This window comes from Podarcis liolepis (assembly GCF_965112155.1).
Source record: "Podarcis liolepis genome assembly, chromosome: 7".
Classification (NCBI taxonomy): domain Eukaryota; kingdom Metazoa; phylum Chordata; class Lepidosauria; order Squamata; family Lacertidae; genus Podarcis; species Podarcis liolepis.
In genome coordinates this window covers 1,769,448-1,790,430 of record NC_139561.1, presented here as the reverse complement: position 1 = coordinate 1,790,430, position 20,983 = coordinate 1,769,448, and the positions used below count along the sequence as shown (strand labels likewise).

Here is a 20,983-nt window from a genome sequence, read left to right as displayed (position 1 = left end):
GGAGGTTCAAACTAGCATGGCTTGCCCTGATTGGTTCGCGGTGGCCGCGGCAGGCCAGGCTCCCTCCTCGCGCTCAGGCGGGTTATTGTCTGTCGACTTTCTGAGGCGGCTCTAGCTCGGAATCGGGACCGGTCCTCACAGGGCAGCGACGGAACCATGGTGAGCGGGGAGAAAGACTAAGGACGCGGGGCAGGAGGAAGCGAACCTCGCGGAGAAATAGCTCCGGACCCCCAGGCAGGAAGACCTCGCGGGGTCCCGACGTATTTCCAGCGCCGGCGCCAAGGGAAGGGGGTCGGGGGCGGGGAAGGACCCGAGCAAGTTGCGCTGCCGACTCCTCCTGAGGCTCGGCAAACCTCCGCGTGTCATGGGGCAGGGACGCGTGAGCTGGCGGGGAAGCGAGGGATGACGCTGCCGCCTGCCTTTATTTTACGAGGCGCCGTGGAAGCCCCGCCTCCGTCGGGGCCTCTTCCCGCTTCGGAGTGTCCCTCGTTTTCTGGGGGTGGTGTTCGTTTTTTTAAAGGAAGGTGTGAACGCGCGTGATGCGAGTCTCAGGCGGATACTCTTGGTGGCGGCGGGGTCCGAGAGCCGCGCGCAGCAACTTCCAGAGTCGGGGACGTGCGCGCTGGGGGGCAGCCCGGGGTCTGCCTTGTGTCACGTGTGAATCCTGGCTCTGGGAGGAATCTTGTGGAGCATGTGCCATCTTCACAAACGGGGCGGCTTCTCCCGACCCAGGCGCGCCCGAGGGCCCTGGCCGTGGGTCACACTGACAGGCAATTGGAGGTGATGGGGGGCAGCTGCCAAGCGGTGCCAGCAGGCCGGCTCGTCACCACCTCCTCGCCTCTCTAAGGCGCATCTGGGAAGAGATTTCCTAGCAACGTCAGGCGCTCCGGATTTATTTCCTGACGCGGGCTTCAGCTTGAGTCTGACGGGTCCCGCCAGAAGCGGCCCTCGATGTGACAGCCTGGCGCACGGGACCCCCTGCCTGCCGCTTCGGGAAGTGGCCTTTCTGCTCCTCCCCCCTCGCCAAGTCAACGGGGTTGTAGGCGAATGACGTCTGAAGACGTGCTGCCTTCCAGTGCAGCGTGAGCCTAGGCGTGTTTACTTAAAAGCAAATCCTACTGATTGCAGGGGACATAACGCCCATCTTAACCATGTTTAGGGCTGTTTAATTGGCGCTAAGTCCAGTTGGTTTCAGTGGGACTTCATTTTTATAAAGGCTGCAAATGGGCAGTTGACACTTCCCGCAGGCTAAAGATTAATTTTAAGTTTCACTGCTGATGTGGTTGCAGTGCTACTTTAAGGTTTTCCAAGCAGGAATTTTTAAAAGTATTTTACTTAATGGTGAGATACCTTCCAGTGAGCAGGTTAATAGGCAAGGAGTTATCACTTCTTGCTTTGGCTGCAAGTGACTTGATCTGTTCTCTTTGTATTCAAAGTTAATGTAAACTGTTAAAGGATACAAGATAAATTATATATTCTTGTAGTTGAATGCCCAGTAGAAAAACATTTTAATCACGGTTATTTGCATAATAAATCTAAGGTAGAGAATGTCCCAGTAAGATAGCACTGAAGTTTGCCTTTCTGGTTTAAAAGCTATGCATGTAGAGCTTAAAAGTTTTTCTGGCAGAACTGGCAATTATTATTCATTCTGCTCAGTTCTTCTATATCAGTTGGAAATAACTTAATATATTTCAATCTTACTTTACAAGTCTGCAGTAATCAAGTTTGATATAGCATTCTAAATTCCAAAGAAATTGCTTGCAGTTTGTTAACTTACTGTCTGCATGCAGTTAGCATTGTGTCCTTAGAGGAATCTCGGGTAAGATTCTAACTGTTGACTGTTTTTGTCCCATAATATAAATATAATCTTAAGCATAGCTTATAGGGAGCATTGAACTTGGGGCAGTTTGGACTAAACAGGCTTAGTACTGACAGTCTGATCTAAGATCTTATCTTTCTACTTCATCATAAGCTTACCATAGAATACAGGGCTCATCTTTTTTGGTGCAGCTGATGTGACTGGGTAAATAGTTAATTCAACTGCTGAATATAATGTGACAGGACTAATAATTGGCAAAATTACCAATTTTGGTTTTATAACCCATTGAGCCTGACTTTTATTACATAATTGGCTTTCATTTTTCTTTAAAAAGCTATAAACTAATAAAAGTCAGTCTTTCAGCAAGCTGTAAGATATATTTAAAACATTTTGTACTCTGCCTTTTGATTAAACATGTTTAATACGGCTTAAAAATAAATTAAACAGTTCAATCCAGACACTATAAAAATAGTAAAACATTGAGAAGTGAAACCAACACCAGGATTTTAAAAACTAGCAACTTAATAAGGTTTAATCTGGTGATAATTTAGTTCCAGGTAAGCCTGTTAAGATATCCCTTAACGTACACATCCCCTAACACATAGCTTTGCTTGTACAAGATACATTTTGACTCAACAGAAAATTCAAATTTAGTTTTGAGAAGTCTTGGGAAATGTGGATATAAAATATACAGCTTATTTTTTAAAAAAATAATGTATGGAGACAGGGGAGCAGCAAGACATTAACTGCAGTTAAAATGCCCAAACAGTTGGCATGGTTCTCAATATGTGCAGGTGTTTACATGCAACACCTACCCATATCTGAGGGTTGCACACAAGTGATCGTCAGGAATGAGGAGCCTGCGTCTGTCGGCTCCCATCAGTTTCAGTCAATATGACCAATGATCAGGGAGATGGGAATTGGAGTCCAACAACATCTGGAGGGCAACAAGTTACTAATCCCCTGGTTTATGCAATGTGTGAGCATCTCAGTGCTGTGTCAACAGCTTTTGAATAGCTATTTGCCTCAGGTTGTGAATATGCCCCATTTAAACAAGTGGTTGTTTTGGTGTAGGGTTGTTCGACCTGACACGGAGGTAATCTGAAATGATTATTGAATGAAATAGTCTTAAATCATAAGTTTCCGTAGCATTTAAGTGAACACAGTCTAGTTACAGCCATGTAGTTAAAAGGTACTGTATTTACATGAATCTAATGTGCCATCGAATCAATTTTCAAAACCTTGAAACCAGAAAAGTATTTGCTGGTGAATGTAAATGTGCCATCAAATCTTATGCACGCCCTAAATTTTGGAACTTATTTTAGTAAAAAAGTGTGCATAAATACGATAAAATATCTCTGGTATTATCATTTGGCATCTGTACCACTTTTCCTTCTTCAATAAAGTAGATAAAAATAATTTCCTTTGCTAAAAATATATGTGTGTGTTCAGTTAGATTATCTAGCTTGATTGGAGTCTCTTAATTGGCTTATCAGTACGTAACTTGAGTGCTAGGGTCCCAAAACCAAGTCCACATCCATCATTGCTCCTGCTGTGGTACATCACTGGCAGTGTATTTGACATAGACTCTGATTCATTGTATGTAAAGCTTCACTTGGTCCTGTCACAGCTTTTCTCCTTTGATTACTATCTGGATAAATGGGTCTGGCATGAACATTATTAAGTTAACTCTTGTGTAGGCCATATGTTCTCTTGTTGGCACTAGAGTTTTACATTATAAAATGCCCAGATTATTAACATTCCTTAAAATATAGGGTCAAAACCAAGTAGTCTAAATTATTCACTTTCCTTACCTTATTTAATTCAATGTATAAGTTGCCAAATATTTTCTAGGTGACTGAAGTTCATGAATGGAACTCTACACCCTCTTGGCACTTGTGTGGTCCTCAGAAATGTAATAAAAACCTGGATATTTTATAGTGTAATCCTATGTACAGTGGTACTTCAGGTTACAGACCCGCTAACCCAGAAATATTACCTCAGGTTAAGAACTTTGCTTCAGGATGAGAACAGAAATCGTGTGGCGGCGGCAGGAGGCCCCATTAGCTAAAGTGGTGCTTCAGGTTAAGAACGGACCTCCGGAACGAATTAAGTACTTAACCCGAGGTACCACTGTATTTTTATTCAGAAGTAAGTCTTTAAGTGTTCAGTAGACCTTTTACCTGGGCAAGTGCTTAGGAATGTAGCTATTGGTTCAGCTATTGGGAGACCGCTGCCTCGGGAGAGTGAGGAAAATTCTTAGGGATACCCTGGCCAGCACTTCTTTAATCTCCTACCTTCAGGCAGAATAATTGACTTCTGACAAGCACACAGAGCGCAAACAAGATTGAGTGTATGGGGGTGGGGCTCGTTTAATTTCAGTGCACACAGGTGGTGTAGGGACAATAAAGGTTTATTATTATTATTATTATTATTATTATTATTATTATTATTATTATAGCTTGTGAAAAGAGAGTTTCTAGCTTTCAAGATTCCCAGAAGCTCTTTGTGCAAACTTAATTTGATTTGAGTATTATAGCACACAACTAAAGTCAGCTTGTTTGTGAGCAATATTTTTAATCCTGAAAAGTGTGTATAATCTAAAACATTTAGTTTCAGGATTTGAAACATCCTAGAAAATATGTGAAAAAATACACAAATCAGTGTAGTTTGCATTAAAAAAATTCTGATGTCCCAAAGAGACATCTAATTGAGCATGTTTATTTCACTTGCATTTGGTGAACAAAATAAAAAAAACTTTGAAACTGCCAGACTTACCTAGTAGAATTTGTAGTTGTCAACTACATTTTGTTACTATTCTAATGAATTTATAAAACATAACACTTTCTAGAAAATTTTCCATCCCACACCACTGAGATATATTAAAATGAAAAACTCCATATCGGCCTGTTCACACCTGTGTTTGCAAACCACTTAACAGCTTTACATGTTCCTCCTTATGCATGAGACTTTGAATGTGCTTCTCTGTGAACTAGGCTTCATGTAGATACAGCCAATAGCTGTCATTCTAATTACAGTAGCACTTCTGGGACTACCTTAATAATGCTGGCCACTGCAAGTTTTATCCATGCATCATCTGTTCACATGAACATGTCTTCATATGATCTTGCATGTAGAAAATAGCTGCTGGTTCATTTTTATTAATATCAGGCATGTATGACATTTTAAATTTGTAGATCACCTCTTACTATTTGGTAAAGGATGGTATAACCCCCCCCCAATAAATTAAATAAACTAGGATTGTAGCCCTAATTAGATTTAGTTAAAAAGTATACGGTATTTAAAAGTATGCTTAGAATTGTGGCCCAATAGCTTGTATACTCTACATATTGGCATATTTAAAAGCAATTTAGAGTCTTTTGGTTCTTTTAAATTTCCTTCTTGCACTTGTTTTAACAGAGAATGACCTGAAGAACAAAATTGCATTCTAAATATTCCATCAAGACTGGATGTTTTGAATTTATAGGAGACCTGTAATTACATTTTTTACCTCAACAACCATGTATTATCAACAGTGGTGATAAGATAGGATTTTAAAAGCTCTTCTCCTTTCAGCTGACATGTTCAGCAGTAGATCTAGTTCATGTTTTTATTTCTTATTTAGGCTGGAGGCAAGGCTGGCAAGGACAGTGGAAAGGCTAAGGCAAAGGCAGTGTCTCGCTCACAAAGAGCTGGACTTCAGGTAAGTTCATTTATTGTAATAACTATTGCAAATGCCCAAAGATCTACCAAAGCTAATATGAGGTTTTTCTATGGAAAAGGGGGCCAATATATTCTGGCAGCCTCTCAGGTCTTTGCTGCAAAAATATTAACATAGCTGACATATGGCTCTCAGATCTGCAGCTTCTTAAACCTTGCTCCCTTAGAATCATTCCAAACTAAGTTCTGTTGCTATCCCTTCTTGTGTGTCTAACATAGCTGTCCGCCTGAAGGTCCGGCAAATCCCTGTTAGCGCTCGGATATGGATTCTGAAGATCCATTATTGGTTAAAACTTACCTTTTCCCTGTTGGGTTGGCACCCTTAACCCTGCTGGATTTCTACCAATCCAAATGGAAAGCTACACTGCATGAAAAGCTAAGAGGCTTGGGGTTTTCCCCACAGGCCCTGATAGCTGTAGGTTATGAGAAAGCTAGAGCAATAATCCGCCAACGAATTTGGGGTGTGGAACTGCAATGCCACGTGAGCAAGATGAATAAACACCCAGTAATAAAAGATAATGGGAGAGGATTTCCCCCAGCAAATTATTTGTCAAAATTACAAATACCTAAATACAGACGTAATTTACCCTCACTAGATTCAACATGCTGCCATCTGCCTTATTGCAGGGCAGATTCAAGGGTAAACCATACGCTGGACGAGTCTGCCCCTGTGGCTTGATGGAGGTAGAAACTGTCTCTCATGCCTTGTTACGCTGCCATTTTTATGGGGATATACGCTCAGTATTTATTACCCCTGCTTTGCAAAAATCTCCAAATGAATCTGAACTTCAGTGTCTAAAATCCCTGGTAGAGGACAAGGATCCTGAGATCATGTTAAAGGTAGCCAAATTCTGTGTGATTGCCATAAAACTTAGGGAACAAGCTATGCTATCATAATGATTAAGGCCTTAAATGATAATTTTAGGTTATATGTTAGTGACTAAGTTTTAATTTATATATATTTTTATATATATATTTAAGTTTTATGACTTCCTTGATAATGTATGTGGGCTGGAACTGGTCTGTGACCGAAATAATAAATTTGTCATTTGAAATAACTATGATGTATACTGTACTAGCAATCTTCAACTAGTCCAGACCCAAGACCCACCTTAGACTCCCAACCAGGAACATGGGACCCACTTTCACAATTTTGTGTTTTAATATTATAAACTGCCTTGTGATCCTTGGATGAAAGGCAGTATTATTATTATTATTATTGTTGTTGTTGATGATGATGAAAGGCAGTATTATTATTGTTGTTGTTGTTGTTTGTTTCATTCTTGATACTTAATAGTGCTAGCGTCTCACCACATACCATGCACCAATCTGCTTCATTTCTCTTTCTGCTTATGCCTTCTTCCACATTTTCATCTCAGAATTTTTTATACTTTCCTTTTCTCACCTTCTGTATCATTTCACCTCCTATTTCTTCCCTCTCCATCTCATCTCACCTTACCTTGCTTTCTTCCACCTTGTATCATCTTTAATTCAGTTCTGCATGATTCTTGCTCCCTCCTAATATCAACTTGCCTGAAATAAAAATGGATAGGATTTCTGGGAAAGCTTTACCATACTTAGAACCTAATATAGGTGGCAGCTGTTATCTGTTGCCCCTTGGTTGTATGATGAAGTTTGAGGAACCTCCCTAGATTCTCCCACACTGAAGAAACATACAGTTTTAGTTGTAAAGGAAAACAAAAAGGGTTCCTGAGAGTTAGCAAAAGTTTTGTCATTTTATAAGTCTTTTAAAAATTCAATTAAATAAAACTAATTTTCATTCCAAATCAACCCTGAAATATTCAAGTTGTAGTCCTGCGCATGCTATTTGAGGGTAAGTTCCTTTAAATTAAGTGGGCTTTACTTCTCAGTAGACATGCATATGATTTGTACATTACTTTAATTAAAATTAACTTGGTTCCTCCTTCCCTGGGGAGCTGAGTCTCCCTTCCCGTTACTGCATTTTTTTTCTGTCACCTTCCACGATTGCCTTTCTTTCCCTCTCTCACAACCACCTGTCTCTCTGCTCTCTCCTTGTGCACATTTCCCTGAAATCAGAAATCAGGGTCGTAAGGCAGTTCCATCTCTTATAAGAGGAGGAAACACAAATCAGACCATCTGCACATTAAGCATTTTCTAGCAGGAGTTACATGATGCCCCCTTACAGTCCATTGACTTTCAGCCTGGATCTTGACACTAGTTCTCTAGTTTCTGACCTATTCAGATTGTTAGGGGCATGCTGTCTAAGCTTTAGCCTAAAAGACTGTTTCTGGTATTTTTAACACCAGGTAGATGTGTCGTAGAATTGAACATGCTTTCAGTAGCTAAAGAGATATTGTGTTTTCCCCTAATCCTTACTGTAAAGTGCTCTGACTACAACCTTTAGCTATATTCAGTGTAAACTATCTTTCCTAAGTCAAATGAGCTCTTTATTTCCCTTTTGCTGAGATCCAAAAACTGATAAGGATAGGTCTGGTACATCTTGGGTATCTAGAGCATCCTGAAGTTTTGTATTGACCACACCTGGGTTTTGGTGTGGTGTTTTGCAATACTGTATTATTCAGAGAGAAATCTTTTGACAAGCTCAGTTTTGGCAAATGGTTCATTGAATACATTTAAGTATAAGAGTAACAGATACAAGATAATTATCTTAGTAGCCTTCCAGGTAATATTCCTGCCATGGACATCTGTAGAGTAGAAACCATTAGACACCTGAGTTTTGGCAGACACAGCCTTTAATAATAGCTAGTGATACTGCCATCCATGAGAATCTCTCATCAGAGCTGCTATTTCAGTTCAAAATGTCTTATTGCTCCTGACTAATATGTGGAAATCTTGTTCACTTACCTATAAATCTTGTTAGGAGCAAGACCTAACCCACCAATATCTCATTTGGAGGCCATGGGAACCAATTGAGTCTAGCTTTGTAAAATGCTAAGTGAGCTCTTGGGGGCTGTCATCTTTTTGGTCATGTTTTGCCTGTTTGTTTAAATCATGTTTTCCCTTCTCCAGCTTTTTTTGCCATTTTGACTCTTTTTATAATCCTAAGTTTTTGACTTGTTTGAGGTTTTCCATGTGCTTCCTCTGGCTTTGGCAAATAAGCACCCTTCCCTGTGAGGAAGTTACCATTTTTTCCTGCCTCTTCAACCAGAAGAGGCAACTCTTCTGTCTTGTCTCTTTCTTCTGCCCCCAACTTCCCACTCCTGGCAAAAATCTGTTTTTTGTTGAGTCATGTGTTTATTTAAGGAGAAGTTAAGCTTCTTGTATTAAGGAAAATAATAGTGTGTCTGATTGGTCAGCTGCAGGGACTTCATTGTCCTTAGCCGTTGCCAATTATTTGAATGCTTGCCCAATGAACATTTTTAGAATTTTATTAAATTAAGAATATAATACCATATACACTGTGGAAGCTGTTACACTGCCTTAAGAATAAGACACACAGCATACTTTCTAGTGCTGAAAATTTGTTTTTACATTTATGAATGACCTCATGGAGCTCATTACTGGTTTGCAAGCATTCTCAAGAAGCCTGGTGCCAGGCAGTTTGGCCTGTGAAACCTAGCTTGAACTGCAACGCAGACCACATCACTCCCTCCCATTTCCAGTTTAAGATAATGCAGTGCAAGAACTGTGTGTGACTTGGCATTTGATGACCAGTCTGTTAAAAAACAAAACTGCAACTCAAATCCTGACTCTAGTTCTATTAGATGAGGTGCCTGTATTAAATGCACCCTCTCTCTCTCTCTCTGGAAATAGTTCACTGAACCAGATGTCAGAATTAATTACCTTTGGAAGAGCAGTGTTGGCTTTGACCATGTATGCTGAACAGGTCCTTCTGCTTTCAGTTCCCAGTGGGTCGTATCCATAGACACTTGAAGACTCGCACCACAAGCCATGGACGAGTTGGTGCTACTGCTGCTGTGTACAGTGCTGCAATTCTCGAATACCTCACTGCTGAGGTAGGTTCTGAAAATTGATCTTGTTAGACTATGATCTGAATGTAATCAAAGACCCAGATTGGTCTGTGGAGCCTGGCAGGAACCTCCAGAGTAGCATAACCTAGCTGCTCCTGCTCTCTTTAAAAACCTGTGTTTTAGCTGCCCAGATCAAATAATTCTGCAAGAGCTTTAATGGTTAACATATTCTATTGATTATGTTTTCTCTCTGGCTTAGTTTTTTGCGTGGTTGAGTTTGGGGTGAGTATGTGTTTCTGCTAAATCCAGAAAAAAAGAATTGCTTTCTTGCCCTACACTTTTAAATTAGTTGTTTACTTTCCATCTAACATATTCCTGAGATGGGGGGGGGGGATATGACACACATTAGAACACTGTGAGGAATAGGTGTGTGTGTATGTGTGTGTGTGTGAGAGAGAGAGAGAGAGAGATAATAAAATGAACTTGTGTGTTTTAGGTGTTTTTGGGTCAAAATTAAGGGAGAGAAGAATAACAGAGACCTCATTGTGGGAGTTTACTATAGATCCCCAAGCCAAACGGAGGACATAGATGCTGCCTTCCTGGGACAGATGGCCAAGCATGCAAAAGGAAGGGAGATAGTAGTAATGGGGGACTTCAATTACCCGGATATTTGTTGGACGTCAAACTCAGCCAAGAGCACAAGGTCAAACAGATTCCTCACTGGCCTTGCAGACAACTTCATTGTCCAGAAAGTGGGAGAAGCAACAAGAGGAACAGCCATTTTAGATCTGGTCCTAACCAATGTTGATGACCTGGTTAGTGGGGTAGAAGTGGAAGGATCATTAGGCGCGAGTGATCATGCTCTCCTGAAGTTTACTATACAGCGGAAAGTAGCAGCCAAGCATACTAGGACTCAATTTCTTGACTTTAAGAAAGCCGACTTCATAAAACTTAGGGAAGTGCTGGGTGAGATCCCATGGACAGCAATACTAAAAGGAAAGGGAGTTCATGATGGCTGGGAGTTTGTTAAGAGGGAGATAGTAAAAGCACAACGTCAGGCAATACCAATGAGACGGAAACATGGAAGGTGCCTAAAGAAACCAGGGTGGCTATCTAAAGAACTTTTAACTGAATTAAGATTAAAAAAGGATGTGTACAAAAAATGGAAAAGGGGGGAAACCACCAAAGAGGAATTCAAACAAATAGCAAGCACGTGTAGACACAAAGTCAGAAAAGCTAAAGCACAGAATGAACTCAGGCTTGCTAGAGAGGTTAAAAGCAACAAAAAAGGCTTTTATGGGTATGTTCGTAGCAAAAGGAAGAACAAAGAAACAGTGGGGTCACTCAGAGGAGAAGATGGTGAAATGCAAACAGGGGACACAGAAAGGGCTGAACTCCTCAATGCCTTCTTTGCCTCAGTCTTCTCTGATAAAGAAAACAATGCCCGACCTGAAGAATTTGGAGCAAATGATTCAGCAGAGGAAACACAGCCCAGAATAACTAAGGAGATAGTACAAGAATATTTGGCTAGATTAGATGTATTCAAGTCTCCAGGGCCAGATGAACTGCATCCAAGAGTATTAAAAGAACTGGCAGATGTGATCTCAGAACCACTGGCAGTCATCTTTGAGAATTCCTGGAGAACAGGCGAAGTCCCGGCAGACTGGAGGAGGGCAAATGTTGTCCCTATTTTCAAAAAGGGGAAAAGAGAGGACCCAAATAATTACCGCCCAGTCAGTCTGACATCAATAGCAGGGAAGATTCTGGAACAGATCATTAAGCAAACAGTCTGTGAGCACCTAGAAAGGAATGCTGTGATCACCAATAGTCAGCATGGATTTCTGAAAAATAAGTCATGTCAGACTAACCTGATCTCGTTTTTTGACAGAATTACAAGCCTGGTAGATGAAGGGAACGCAGTGGATGTAGCCTACCTTGATTTCAGCAAGGCATTTGACAAGGTGCCCCATGATATTCTTGTAAAGAAGCTGGTAAAATGCGGTCTTGACTATGCTACCACTCAGTGGATTTGTAACTGGCTGACTGACCGAACCCAAAGGGTGCTCATCAATGGTTCCTCTTCATCCTGGAGAAGAGTGACTAGTGGGGTGCCACAGGGTTCTGTCTTGGGCCCGGTCTTATTCAACATCTTTATCAACGACTTGGATGATGGACTCAAGGGCATCCTGATCAAATTTGCAGATGACACCAAACTGGGAGGGGTGGCTAACACCCCAGAGGACAGGATCACACTTCAAAACGACCTTGACAGATTAGAGAACTGGGCAAAAACAAACAAGATGAATTTTAACAGGGAGAAATGTAAAGTATTGCACTTGGGCAAAAAAAATGAGAGGCACAAATACAAGATGGGTGACACCTGGCTTGAGAGCAGTACATGTGAAAAGGATCTAGGAGTCTTGGTTGACCACAAACTTGACATGAGCCAACAGTGTGACGCGGCAGCTAAAAAAGCCAATGCAATTCTGGGCTGCATCAATAGGAGTATAGCATCTAGATCAAGGGAAGTAATAGTGCCACTGTATTCTGCTCTGGTCAGACCACACCTGGAGTACTGTGTCCAGTTCTGGGCACCACAATTCAAGAAGGACACTGACAAACTGGAACGTGTCCAGAGGAGGGCAACCAAAATGGTAAAAGGCCTGGAAACGATGCCTTATGAGGAACGGCTAAGGGAGCTGGGCATGTTTAGCCTGGAGAAGAGGAGGTTAAGGGGTGATATGATAGCCATGTTCAAATATATAAAAGGATGTCACATAGAGGAGGGAGAAAGGTTGTTTTCTGCTGCTCCAGAGAAGCGGACAAGGAGCAATGGATCCAAACTACAAGAAAGAAGATTCCACCTAAACATTAGGAAGAACTTCCTGACAGTAAGAGCTGTTCGACAGTGGAATTTGCTGCCAAGGAGTGTGGTGGAGTCTCCTACTTTGGAGGTCTTTAAGCAGAGGCTTGACAACCATATGTCAGGAGTGCTCTGATGGTGTTTCCTGCTTTGCAGGGGGTTGGACTCGATGGCCCTTGTGGTCTCTTCCAACTCTATGATTCTATGATTCTAGGTAAAGGCAGAATCTGACCCAGAGGTTATTTGCAGTTCTGAACACTTGATACATTTGTATCCTGAATATGAAAGCAAAACGTTTTATGGGAAAAGCTCACTACCTATGGGGGAAACCATGCAGCAAGGGGTGGGGAACCCTTTTCAGCTCAAGAGCAACCTTCTGTGCCAGTGGTGGGTGGGAGCCAGACAAAAGTGTGCTGTGCAAATAATGTAAATTTTACATGCTGAGACACCCTTCTTCATTTAGACAAAAAAGAAGCATTATCAGAATTCAAGGACATATTCCAGTCAGGCAAAAGCACTTGAGGTATGACACCAGGCCTATGAGGGGTGTGGCCCAGGAAGAATTGCAAGGGGCCAGATCTCTATCTGGAACTGATGTCCCCCACCCCAACTTAAACTGACTTATTTGGTTAGAATACTGGTCCTACTTTATAGCCCCCAAAGGCTCTTGAAGCGGGTAGAAGAAGAAGAGTTTGGATTTGATATCCCGCTTTATCACTACCCTAAGGAGTCTCAAAGCGGCTAACATTCTCCTTTCCCTTCCTCCCCCACAACAAACACTCTGTGAGGTGAGTGGGGCTGAGAGACTTCACAGAAGCGTGACTGGCCCAAGGTCACCCAGCAGCTGCATGTGGAGGAGCGGAGACACGAACCCGGTTCACCAGATTACGAGTCCACCACTCTTAACCACTACACCACACTGGCTCTCACTGGGTACTGAATTATGTGGAGTCATAAGCATAGAATTGTAGGGTTGGAAGGGACCATGAGGGTCATCTAGTCCAACCCCTTGCAGTGAAGGAATCTTTTGCCCAATGTGGCTCAAGCAGCACTGCTGCCCTCATCCTGGACCTTCCCTGATCAAGAAGAGAAATAGTTCCCACCAAACACATCTGAGGCAAGGGAGTAGGGCTGAGCCTGCTGGATCATCTTCAAGGAATAGTAGTAGATGGTCATTTTTTTAAAAAGAAAAAGAAAATTTAGTTTTAGGTACCTGGGCTTTTGCCTTGAATCTACTAAATGTATGAAAAAAAAGTAGTCTGTTGCAGTTTGTAACTTAGTTTTGAGTATTTTCAGTATTTCACTGTTCAGTATTTTCCTAGGAGGCTGGCATACAAAGCTCTGTTTCTTCCAACAGGTTTTGGAATTGGCAGGTAATGCCTCCAAGGATCTCAAGGTAAAACGTATCACTCCTCGTCATTTGCAGCTTGCTATTCGTGGTGATGAGGAATTGGATTCCCTTATTAAAGCTACCATTGCTGGTGGAGGTATGTAGTATTAGAGCTTCTGGAAAGCTTGGATATGAAAAGTATATTTGGAGACAGGGTGGCTGAACTTAAATGTATCCCTTTAAGTACTCTGTAGGATATTATAGATAAGCAGTTTGCCAAGTGATAAGTAGAATCGTGATAATGCTTCTTACCTGGATTTCTGATTATGCCAGGGTGTTTGGAAAACTGCTTATTTTGCTTGGCAGAATGTTACACAGTTGATTTACATTGTAGTTGCATGTACTGCCATGGCAAGTTCTTACCACTGTATGAACCAAATGGGTACTTATCAGTATAGTTTTTAGTTCACTAACTTAGTAGTAGCTTTGATAGTGATGGGTTCTTGTATTTCATCCTGACTACTGTACTAGGTGAATCTGGTATAGAGTAGGTGTCCTGTAAACTGTGTTTTGCACCATCTGATTTGTTTGTTTGTTTTGGTGAGCATTCTAAGTACTCCTCCCCAATCATTTATAACACTTTAATTGAGGCTCCAAACCAGGCCAGGGAATACAGTTCTGCTTCTCAGTATGTCCCAGTAAATCTTCACATCCATCTTGGTAACATGAGGGAACCTAACCTGAAGAACACAATCCAGATTATTCCCTCCTCCCCACCCCCCACCCCAGAGTATAGTAACTCTGTATGGCACCATTTAGTTGTTTTTGTAACAAGAAAATTAGGCCTTGAGTCAACATTTGATCTAATACAGCTACATAGCTGCATCCCAGTTCTCCTCTTAGTGTGTTCAAGTGGATTTTTATTGAAGGGTTTGGTAAGCATAGTTCTAACAGAGTTAGCAAAATATGTTATTTGAGAATGTATTGATATGAGTGCTGAACTATTGTGTATTCTTCAGTTCTAATCCATTATTCTCTTTACAGGTGTAATTCCTCACATCCACAAGTCTCTGATTGGAAAGAAGGGGCAGCAGAAAACTGCATAGAGAGGAGTTTTAAACAGCCCTCTTCCTCCCTGTCATTGTACTGTAACTGGGACAGAAGAAATATGGGGATATGTGGAATTTTTTTAAAAAAATAGTTAAATGGAAGAGCATAGACAATTGACTGTAGACTTAAAACATTTGTATGTTCTTTAGATTCAAAGTTTGACACAAAAGTACCTTGTTACGTGGCAGCAATTTGTGTGTTGATTGGCTAGGTTTCTCCCATGTGTTTTATACAAAAATGGAACTGATAAAACCATTTTTTACAAAACTTGTTCTTGTGTATCATTCTGGGGTAAAAGGGTCATTGCAGCAAAAAGATCAGTGCCCTAATATCCTATTAGAGATTTTAAAATAAAATAAAATATTTCCAAATTATAGACTTTAATGGTGGCCGTGTTCATAGTTAACTTCTGTGTTCTCTAGCTGATTGATTGTTGTTGATCTAATACAGCTACCACAATTATCTAAGTCCAGCATTTAATTTAAACTTAGTAGAATATACAGTGGTGCCTCGCAAGACAAAATTAATTCGTTCTGCGAGTTTTTTCGTCTTGCGAATTTTCCGTCTTGCGAAGCACGGTCAAGTTGCAACTGCACCTCTTCAAGCAGTTTTAAGAAAAAGGAAACAAACTTGCAAGACGTTTTCGTCTTGCGAAGCAAGCCCATAGGGAAATTCGTCTTGCGAAGCAACTAAAAAAACTAAAAACTCTTTCGTCTTGCGAGTTTTTCGTCTTCCGAGGCATTCGTCTTGCGAGTTACCACTGTACAGAGTTTAATGCAACTGAGGCTGCTAAAGCTCTCCCCCCTGGCCCCAGGATAGAAGTACTGTCTGAACATGTGAACAGTGTGATAATGGGAAAGGTGTGGGGATGTGTATAGTAGGAAGAAGCCAAAATGCATCTTTTCTGCCCTCAGCTGGTGAACTGCCCATGGCTTAGTTGCCTTGCGCTGAATTATGCTGTGTCCTTGAGCTAGCACAATCACTTGCTTCAGTGTCAATGCCTTCTTGTGCTATAATGTACAAAATTTTCTGTAACACGGTGCTAAACCAGCAGCGCTGCCATGCTTTTATTAGCAACCTTGTCAGTGTGTGATTTGAGCCCTTTGTGTAGTAGTTCTTGGGCTGGCTGTGCATAAGAGTAAGGTTGGAGAACTAATAAACTACTATAATGTTTTTAGCTCTTGTTAGGACTGCTTCATACAGTGCAATTTCAGGCAATATGGTGACAAATAATAACTGGAAGGTCTCCAATCCTATTCTCGTGTATTTGCTTGAGTGCCTTCCAGGTTCTTGGCATGCCCTGGGATTATTGTTTCAGATTGGGACAAACATTCACACTCACTCTGACATATATATATATATATATATATATATATATATATATATATATATATATGCTTTCGTAGATTTTCACGGGTACAGGAATGCAGGTTTTGGTGTCTTCGGGTGTCTTCCCGTGTAAGAGTTGGGGTGTCTAGGCGACGTTTCGACCTCGTCGAAACGTCGCCTAGACACCCCAACTCTTACACGGGAAGACACCCGAAGACACCAAAACCTGCATATATATATATATATATATATATATATATATATATATATATATATATATATAGTAACCTTTAAGCTACGGCATTGTAGGAAATGAATGAGGCTCAATTATTCTCAGTTATATAGGACTCTGATTGTTTATCTATTCCTGTTAGTGATGTGCATGGCTTTCATGAATTTCTGTCCATTGTATCCTGTTCTTTTTTTAAACAATTGTCAAATTGCTGGTAAGGCAAATAATGGTTTAGGTGGGTGATACATAGGGCAAGGCTATCAATGGTTACTAGGCACCATGGCTGTGCTCTGTCTCCATAGCCAGAGATAGTAAAGCTTCTAAATCCCGGTTGCTGGAAACTACAGGAGGTGGGGAGTGTTCTTGTGCTTGTGTCCTGCTTGAAGATACCCTACAGACGTCTGGGTGGCCACTTAGAACAGGATGCTGGGCTAGAGGGGCTATTGGCCTGATGCAGCAGGTTCTTACATTCTTCTGCAGTTGTTCATATGAATATTAGATTGGGAGTTTTGGTCATTAGTAATATGGATGGATGTTGGACAAACAAAGCCTAGTTTATTTTAGCATGCATGTGCCAACAAAAGAAGCCAGTGAATTGGACCTGGTTTTATTTCAGTTGCCCCTTTGCTAGAAGCTGTGCCATAATAGAGTAAGCACAATGGTAGAGGAAAGAAAATAAAGTGGTGCAGCACACTTGGTACTGAAGGCTGTAACTGGGCCAGTTAGTTACATGCAAGTGACATCCTTGGTACTCTTGGCCTACCCTAATCATCACTGTATATTTGACACTTCTCTATATTCCCTCATTGAGCATGCTCATTCTCTCTTGACAGATTATATCTTGTCAGTGAATGCATTTCTATTAGAAAGGACTTTTTCTAAGCAGATAGAGGAGGAAGGAAGACTTATGTATGTGAATCAATGAGAGGAGAGTGGATTGAAATGAAAATTGCCCTTTATTCTAGTTGATGGGCTGACTATAAGGACTTGATATATTTATAATAGATTCAAGATATCCAAATGGGTATATCAGACTTATCTGTCCTGTATTCAGTTACACAAGTCAGATCTTACGGAGTACAGTACTGTACTTCAGGAACTCTTGTCTTTGGAACTGCTGCCCTATGTTGAACAGAAAAGGAATTACTTGGCTTTCAGGTGTTGGGCATTAAGTGGATGGAACAAAAGTTCCTGCAGCTGGTTGTGTTGTGTGGGAATATTGGAGAGGCAGTAAACGCTGAGAACAGATGGCTTTTCACCCTTTTTCACATAATTGCTGGGAATAGACACCAAACAAGATGTGGATTATATTTTGGACTGCAATTCCCACTAGCCTCAGCCAGCAGGGCTAGCGATGAGGGATAATAGGAGTTGTAGTTCAAAGCATCTGGAGGGCACCAGCTTGGGGAAGGCTGGCCTAGAATATAGCATTTCCTGGGCACACAGCTGCAGAGGATATAGCTCCACTTGCTGTGAATTTTTTTTGTCAAAGCTCTCTTTCCAGCCTCCAGTGTGAAAGCTACTTCTGATGTACTGTTTTCCTCTAAACATGTGTACCACTGAGCAAAGCCCATATTGATAGAGCTCTTTTCCCAGCCCAGTCAAAAGAAGAGAGTACAGACTACCACAAAAAACTTTTTCTAAACATCTGGAGGCCATTCTCTGATTTTTCTCTGTCCCAACAGAGCACCCCTGTAAGCCCCAAAGCAGAACTTAGCACCAGTTGAACGTTTGACCCACCATGGCAAAGAAGTTCTCGTTGTGCTCACTGAAGTAGGTGCAGAGTTGCTCAAGCAGTACTTCATCAACAGTGGGATGAGGTCGTCCTTTGGATTGGTCTAGGCAGTGCTGATACCCCTTTGCTTGTAGGCAGTAGAAGCCCTTGGTTTGGTTGAAGTAAAAGTTGTCTGGGCCAAGGTAAGGCTCCAGTCCCAAGAAGTGCTCTACGTGGCGCATCTCTGAGAGAGGCTCCCGGATCAGGGTGCCTCCATCCACCACGTGAATCTGTGACCGGGGAAAGAACTCCAGCCACCGAGCCAGGTGTAAGGCATACAAGCTGCGCTGCATGGCTTTGTACCGGGTGTTAAGTTCCTGGCCCTGCCTCAAGAGAATCTGCTCTAGAGCTTGGTAGGGCTTGTGCCGTGCCTTGCGGTTGTGAAGGATTTGTGTGTAATCAGACACCAACCTTTCCACAGGGTCCCGTACAATCAGCAGGAGCTTCATTGAGTTGTCCATAGCATGGATCCTTTCCGGGGCTTTGAGAGACGAAAAATAGCCTGGTGTCTTTTCTACAGTGATTTGAGTGGGGTGTGAAATAGGCATCTGCTGACGGTACCAACCAAGTCCTTTGCGGTAATTCTCCTCCACATTGAAGAAATGCACCTCGGAATGGGCAGCTGCCACCTGGGGATGCAGACTCAGCATCTCCAGCAGGGCCCGTGTGCCTCCTTTCCGCACTCCAATAATTATGCTTTGGGGCAGTCGTTGCTTCCAATCTTCACTTGAAATCTGAGTGTTGTTTCTTTTCCATGGGGCTTTCCAACCCCAGGGGATCTTTGTTTCCTCCTCCGTGTTGATTCCACACATCTTCAGAAGCAGGAGCAGTAAGCAGGCTCTAGCCATCTCTAAGTCCGCTGAGTGAACGTGTGCTGAGGAAAATTGTGTGTTGTTTTTCCTATCTGAGCTATTCCATCTCCAGGCTTATTAACGGATTTCACTGCATGCAGGCAGTTGTGCTCTTACCTAGGCATCTTCTGTCTTCACAATGGCCTCTGCTTTTGTTCTAGTTCTGGATTCCGCTGCCAGGAGCTTCCTGCAATGTGGATCTCCAAAAGCACTTCAACAAAAGGTGATTTACAGCCTAGCTCAGGGAAGTTGCTGCCACCTGAGAAAATGAGAATATCATTGTGGGTGGCTCAAAAGGTCCTGAGCAAAGCAAAACATAACAGGCCTTGTTTGGAAACTTTCATAATTTAAACACACACACACACACACACACACACACACACACACACGTGAATGAATAAAATCCAGGTACCCATTAGCCACTTCTTCCTAAAATGGGTTTGTATCTAGTCCCTGGTAGGTACCATCTTTTTCTAATGGAAGAGGAGGGACACAGTTTGGCAGGTGGGACACAATATGGAAGGTTACAAATGTTAGTAAGGAGGGAGTAGCCAGCTGCGGTTTATTTAAATGCATTTAACCTACAAATAAGCCTGCTCTACCAGATTAAGGTTTCAGTGTTGCTTCCAGTGCCCCACTACTGGGGCTTGAAGGCAACACGGTCTTCTTCTGTTTCTATCCAGCATTCAGGGTTTGGCTGCCTCTGAAGATGGGAGTCCTAATTAGCAGTTGTGGCTCATAGCTGTTGATAGTGGCTTCTCGGTTAGGAATGTGCCTAATCCCCTAAAAGCCATCTAAGCTAGTGGCCATTCTACATCTTATGTCTACATATTATGTGTTCAGTAAAATAAAATGCCATGCTGGTAGCAAGCATGAACTACCAGACAGTTGGGGAGAATATCCTGTGCCCAGGTTTTTATTTATTTTTTCTTCCATTGAGATAGAGCCCAGATTTTGAGATTTACAGCTGGCCCCCCAAAATCATTGGCACACTGCAGCTGTCAGATATGCACAAAAGTCACAATCCAGAGAATCATGCACGTGAAAATTGGCACCGTGTGCAGAATTTGGCACACATTTCTTAGCATAATGGAGGGCGTTGCAAAACCAATGCATGCATCTACTGGGACAGCTGTATTTGCATGCTTATTTGTATCTTTATACAACCAGTACAGTAAGTCACACCAAATCACCCAAGTCTTGCACTTTTCATACCCTGTCATATGTTTGAATTGCAGCTGTGGTGCATTTATGGCACAGACTTGTTATGCTGGAATTGCCCACAGTTTTCTCTGTCTTCGGCACCCCTCAGTCAGATGAGTATACAGAGCACAGAGATGTGCACTTTTTGGGGTCTGGATGCAGAACACAGCAGTGCTGGCTAACTGGAGGAGAGTAAACTGCTGCTATGGCACACGTAATTAAGTATATACCAGAGAGCGGGATGCCTGAGAATTTCAATATTATTTTGAATGAAAAGAAAAGCAGGTCTTGTTTGTGTTTATCCATGAGAAGAAAAAGCAGACCTGAGTGTGTGCAGGCTCTGTAAAAGGCTGTTTCTCTTGGGGTGGAGTGTCTCTTTTCTGCACAAGCACTTGTCCCTTATCACAGCCCTGGGTTTCTATGCCCAAAGCCCCATATCATGGTTAGATGACCTGCACCTCAGTGCTAAAATTCTGCAGTCTACAAATTAAACAATTTTGCACAATTTCTCTTATTTTGCATGTGCTGCATAGTAATGTAAAACAGCTTGAACATGTTTATTTCTGATATGTTGTGAGGAAGAGAGGTAGCCTAAACCCTTGGAAATCTCGCAAGGGGCCTTTCTGGCTCCTGAACTTGGACTAGGCATTGTGCACGTTTCTCCCAGATCTTTGCTATGGCCAGGCCTAGAAACTAGAGTCGCCATCCAAGCCAAAATTTTAGCACCATTCAGGGTCATGCTGCTTGGAAGTCTGAGCTAAAAAACTTTAAGTCAGAAGTGAGACATGGTTCGGGGTGGGGGTGGGGTTCCCCTGGTGGGTTTTCTGCTTAAAATCTC

General features: G+C 42.0%; 2 protein-coding genes across 4 annotated transcripts in view; one reads left to right on the top strand and one right to left on the bottom strand.

Annotated features, from left to right (window-relative positions):
- Positions 1-2: 2 nt before the first annotated feature.
- On the top strand, positions 3-15,023 carry LOC310711968 (histone H2A.V). Its single transcript, XM_083514501.1, has 5 exons — positions 3-159; positions 5,445-5,522; positions 9,385-9,498; positions 13,674-13,803; positions 14,691-15,023. Exons 1-5 carry the CDS (start codon positions 157-159, stop codon positions 14,750-14,752), a joined length of 387 nt encoding a protein of 128 aa, XP_083370627.1. The 5' UTR covers positions 3-156; the 3' UTR covers positions 14,753-15,023.
- The window catches only part of LOC310711922 (heparan sulfate glucosamine 3-O-sulfotransferase 1-like), a 25,194-nt gene continuing 11,004 nt past the window's right edge, over positions 6,794-20,983 (bottom strand). For 2 of the 3 annotated variants that reach the window (XM_083514412.1, XM_083514413.1), the window contains one exon: positions 16,375-19,201. In XM_083514412.1, the coding sequence (XP_083370538.1) occupies positions 18,031-18,939 (909 nt within the window). In that variant the 5' untranslated portion in view covers positions 18,940-19,201 and the 3' untranslated portion in view covers positions 16,375-18,030. Of the gene's footprint in view, positions 7,073-16,374; positions 19,202-20,983 lie in introns of those variants that run through there. The other variant, XM_083514414.1, reaches the window with a different exon arrangement.

Coding starts and splice junctions, on each gene's coding strand:
- LOC310711968 (XM_083514501.1), top strand. Junction 5,523..9,384: donor CACAAAGAGCTGGACTTCAG/GTAAGTTCATTT, acceptor TTCTGCTTTCAG/TTCCCAGTGGGTCGTATCCA. Junction 9,499..13,673: donor TCGAATACCTCACTGCTGAG/GTAGGTTCTGAA, acceptor TTCTTCCAACAG/GTTTTGGAATTGGCAGGTAA.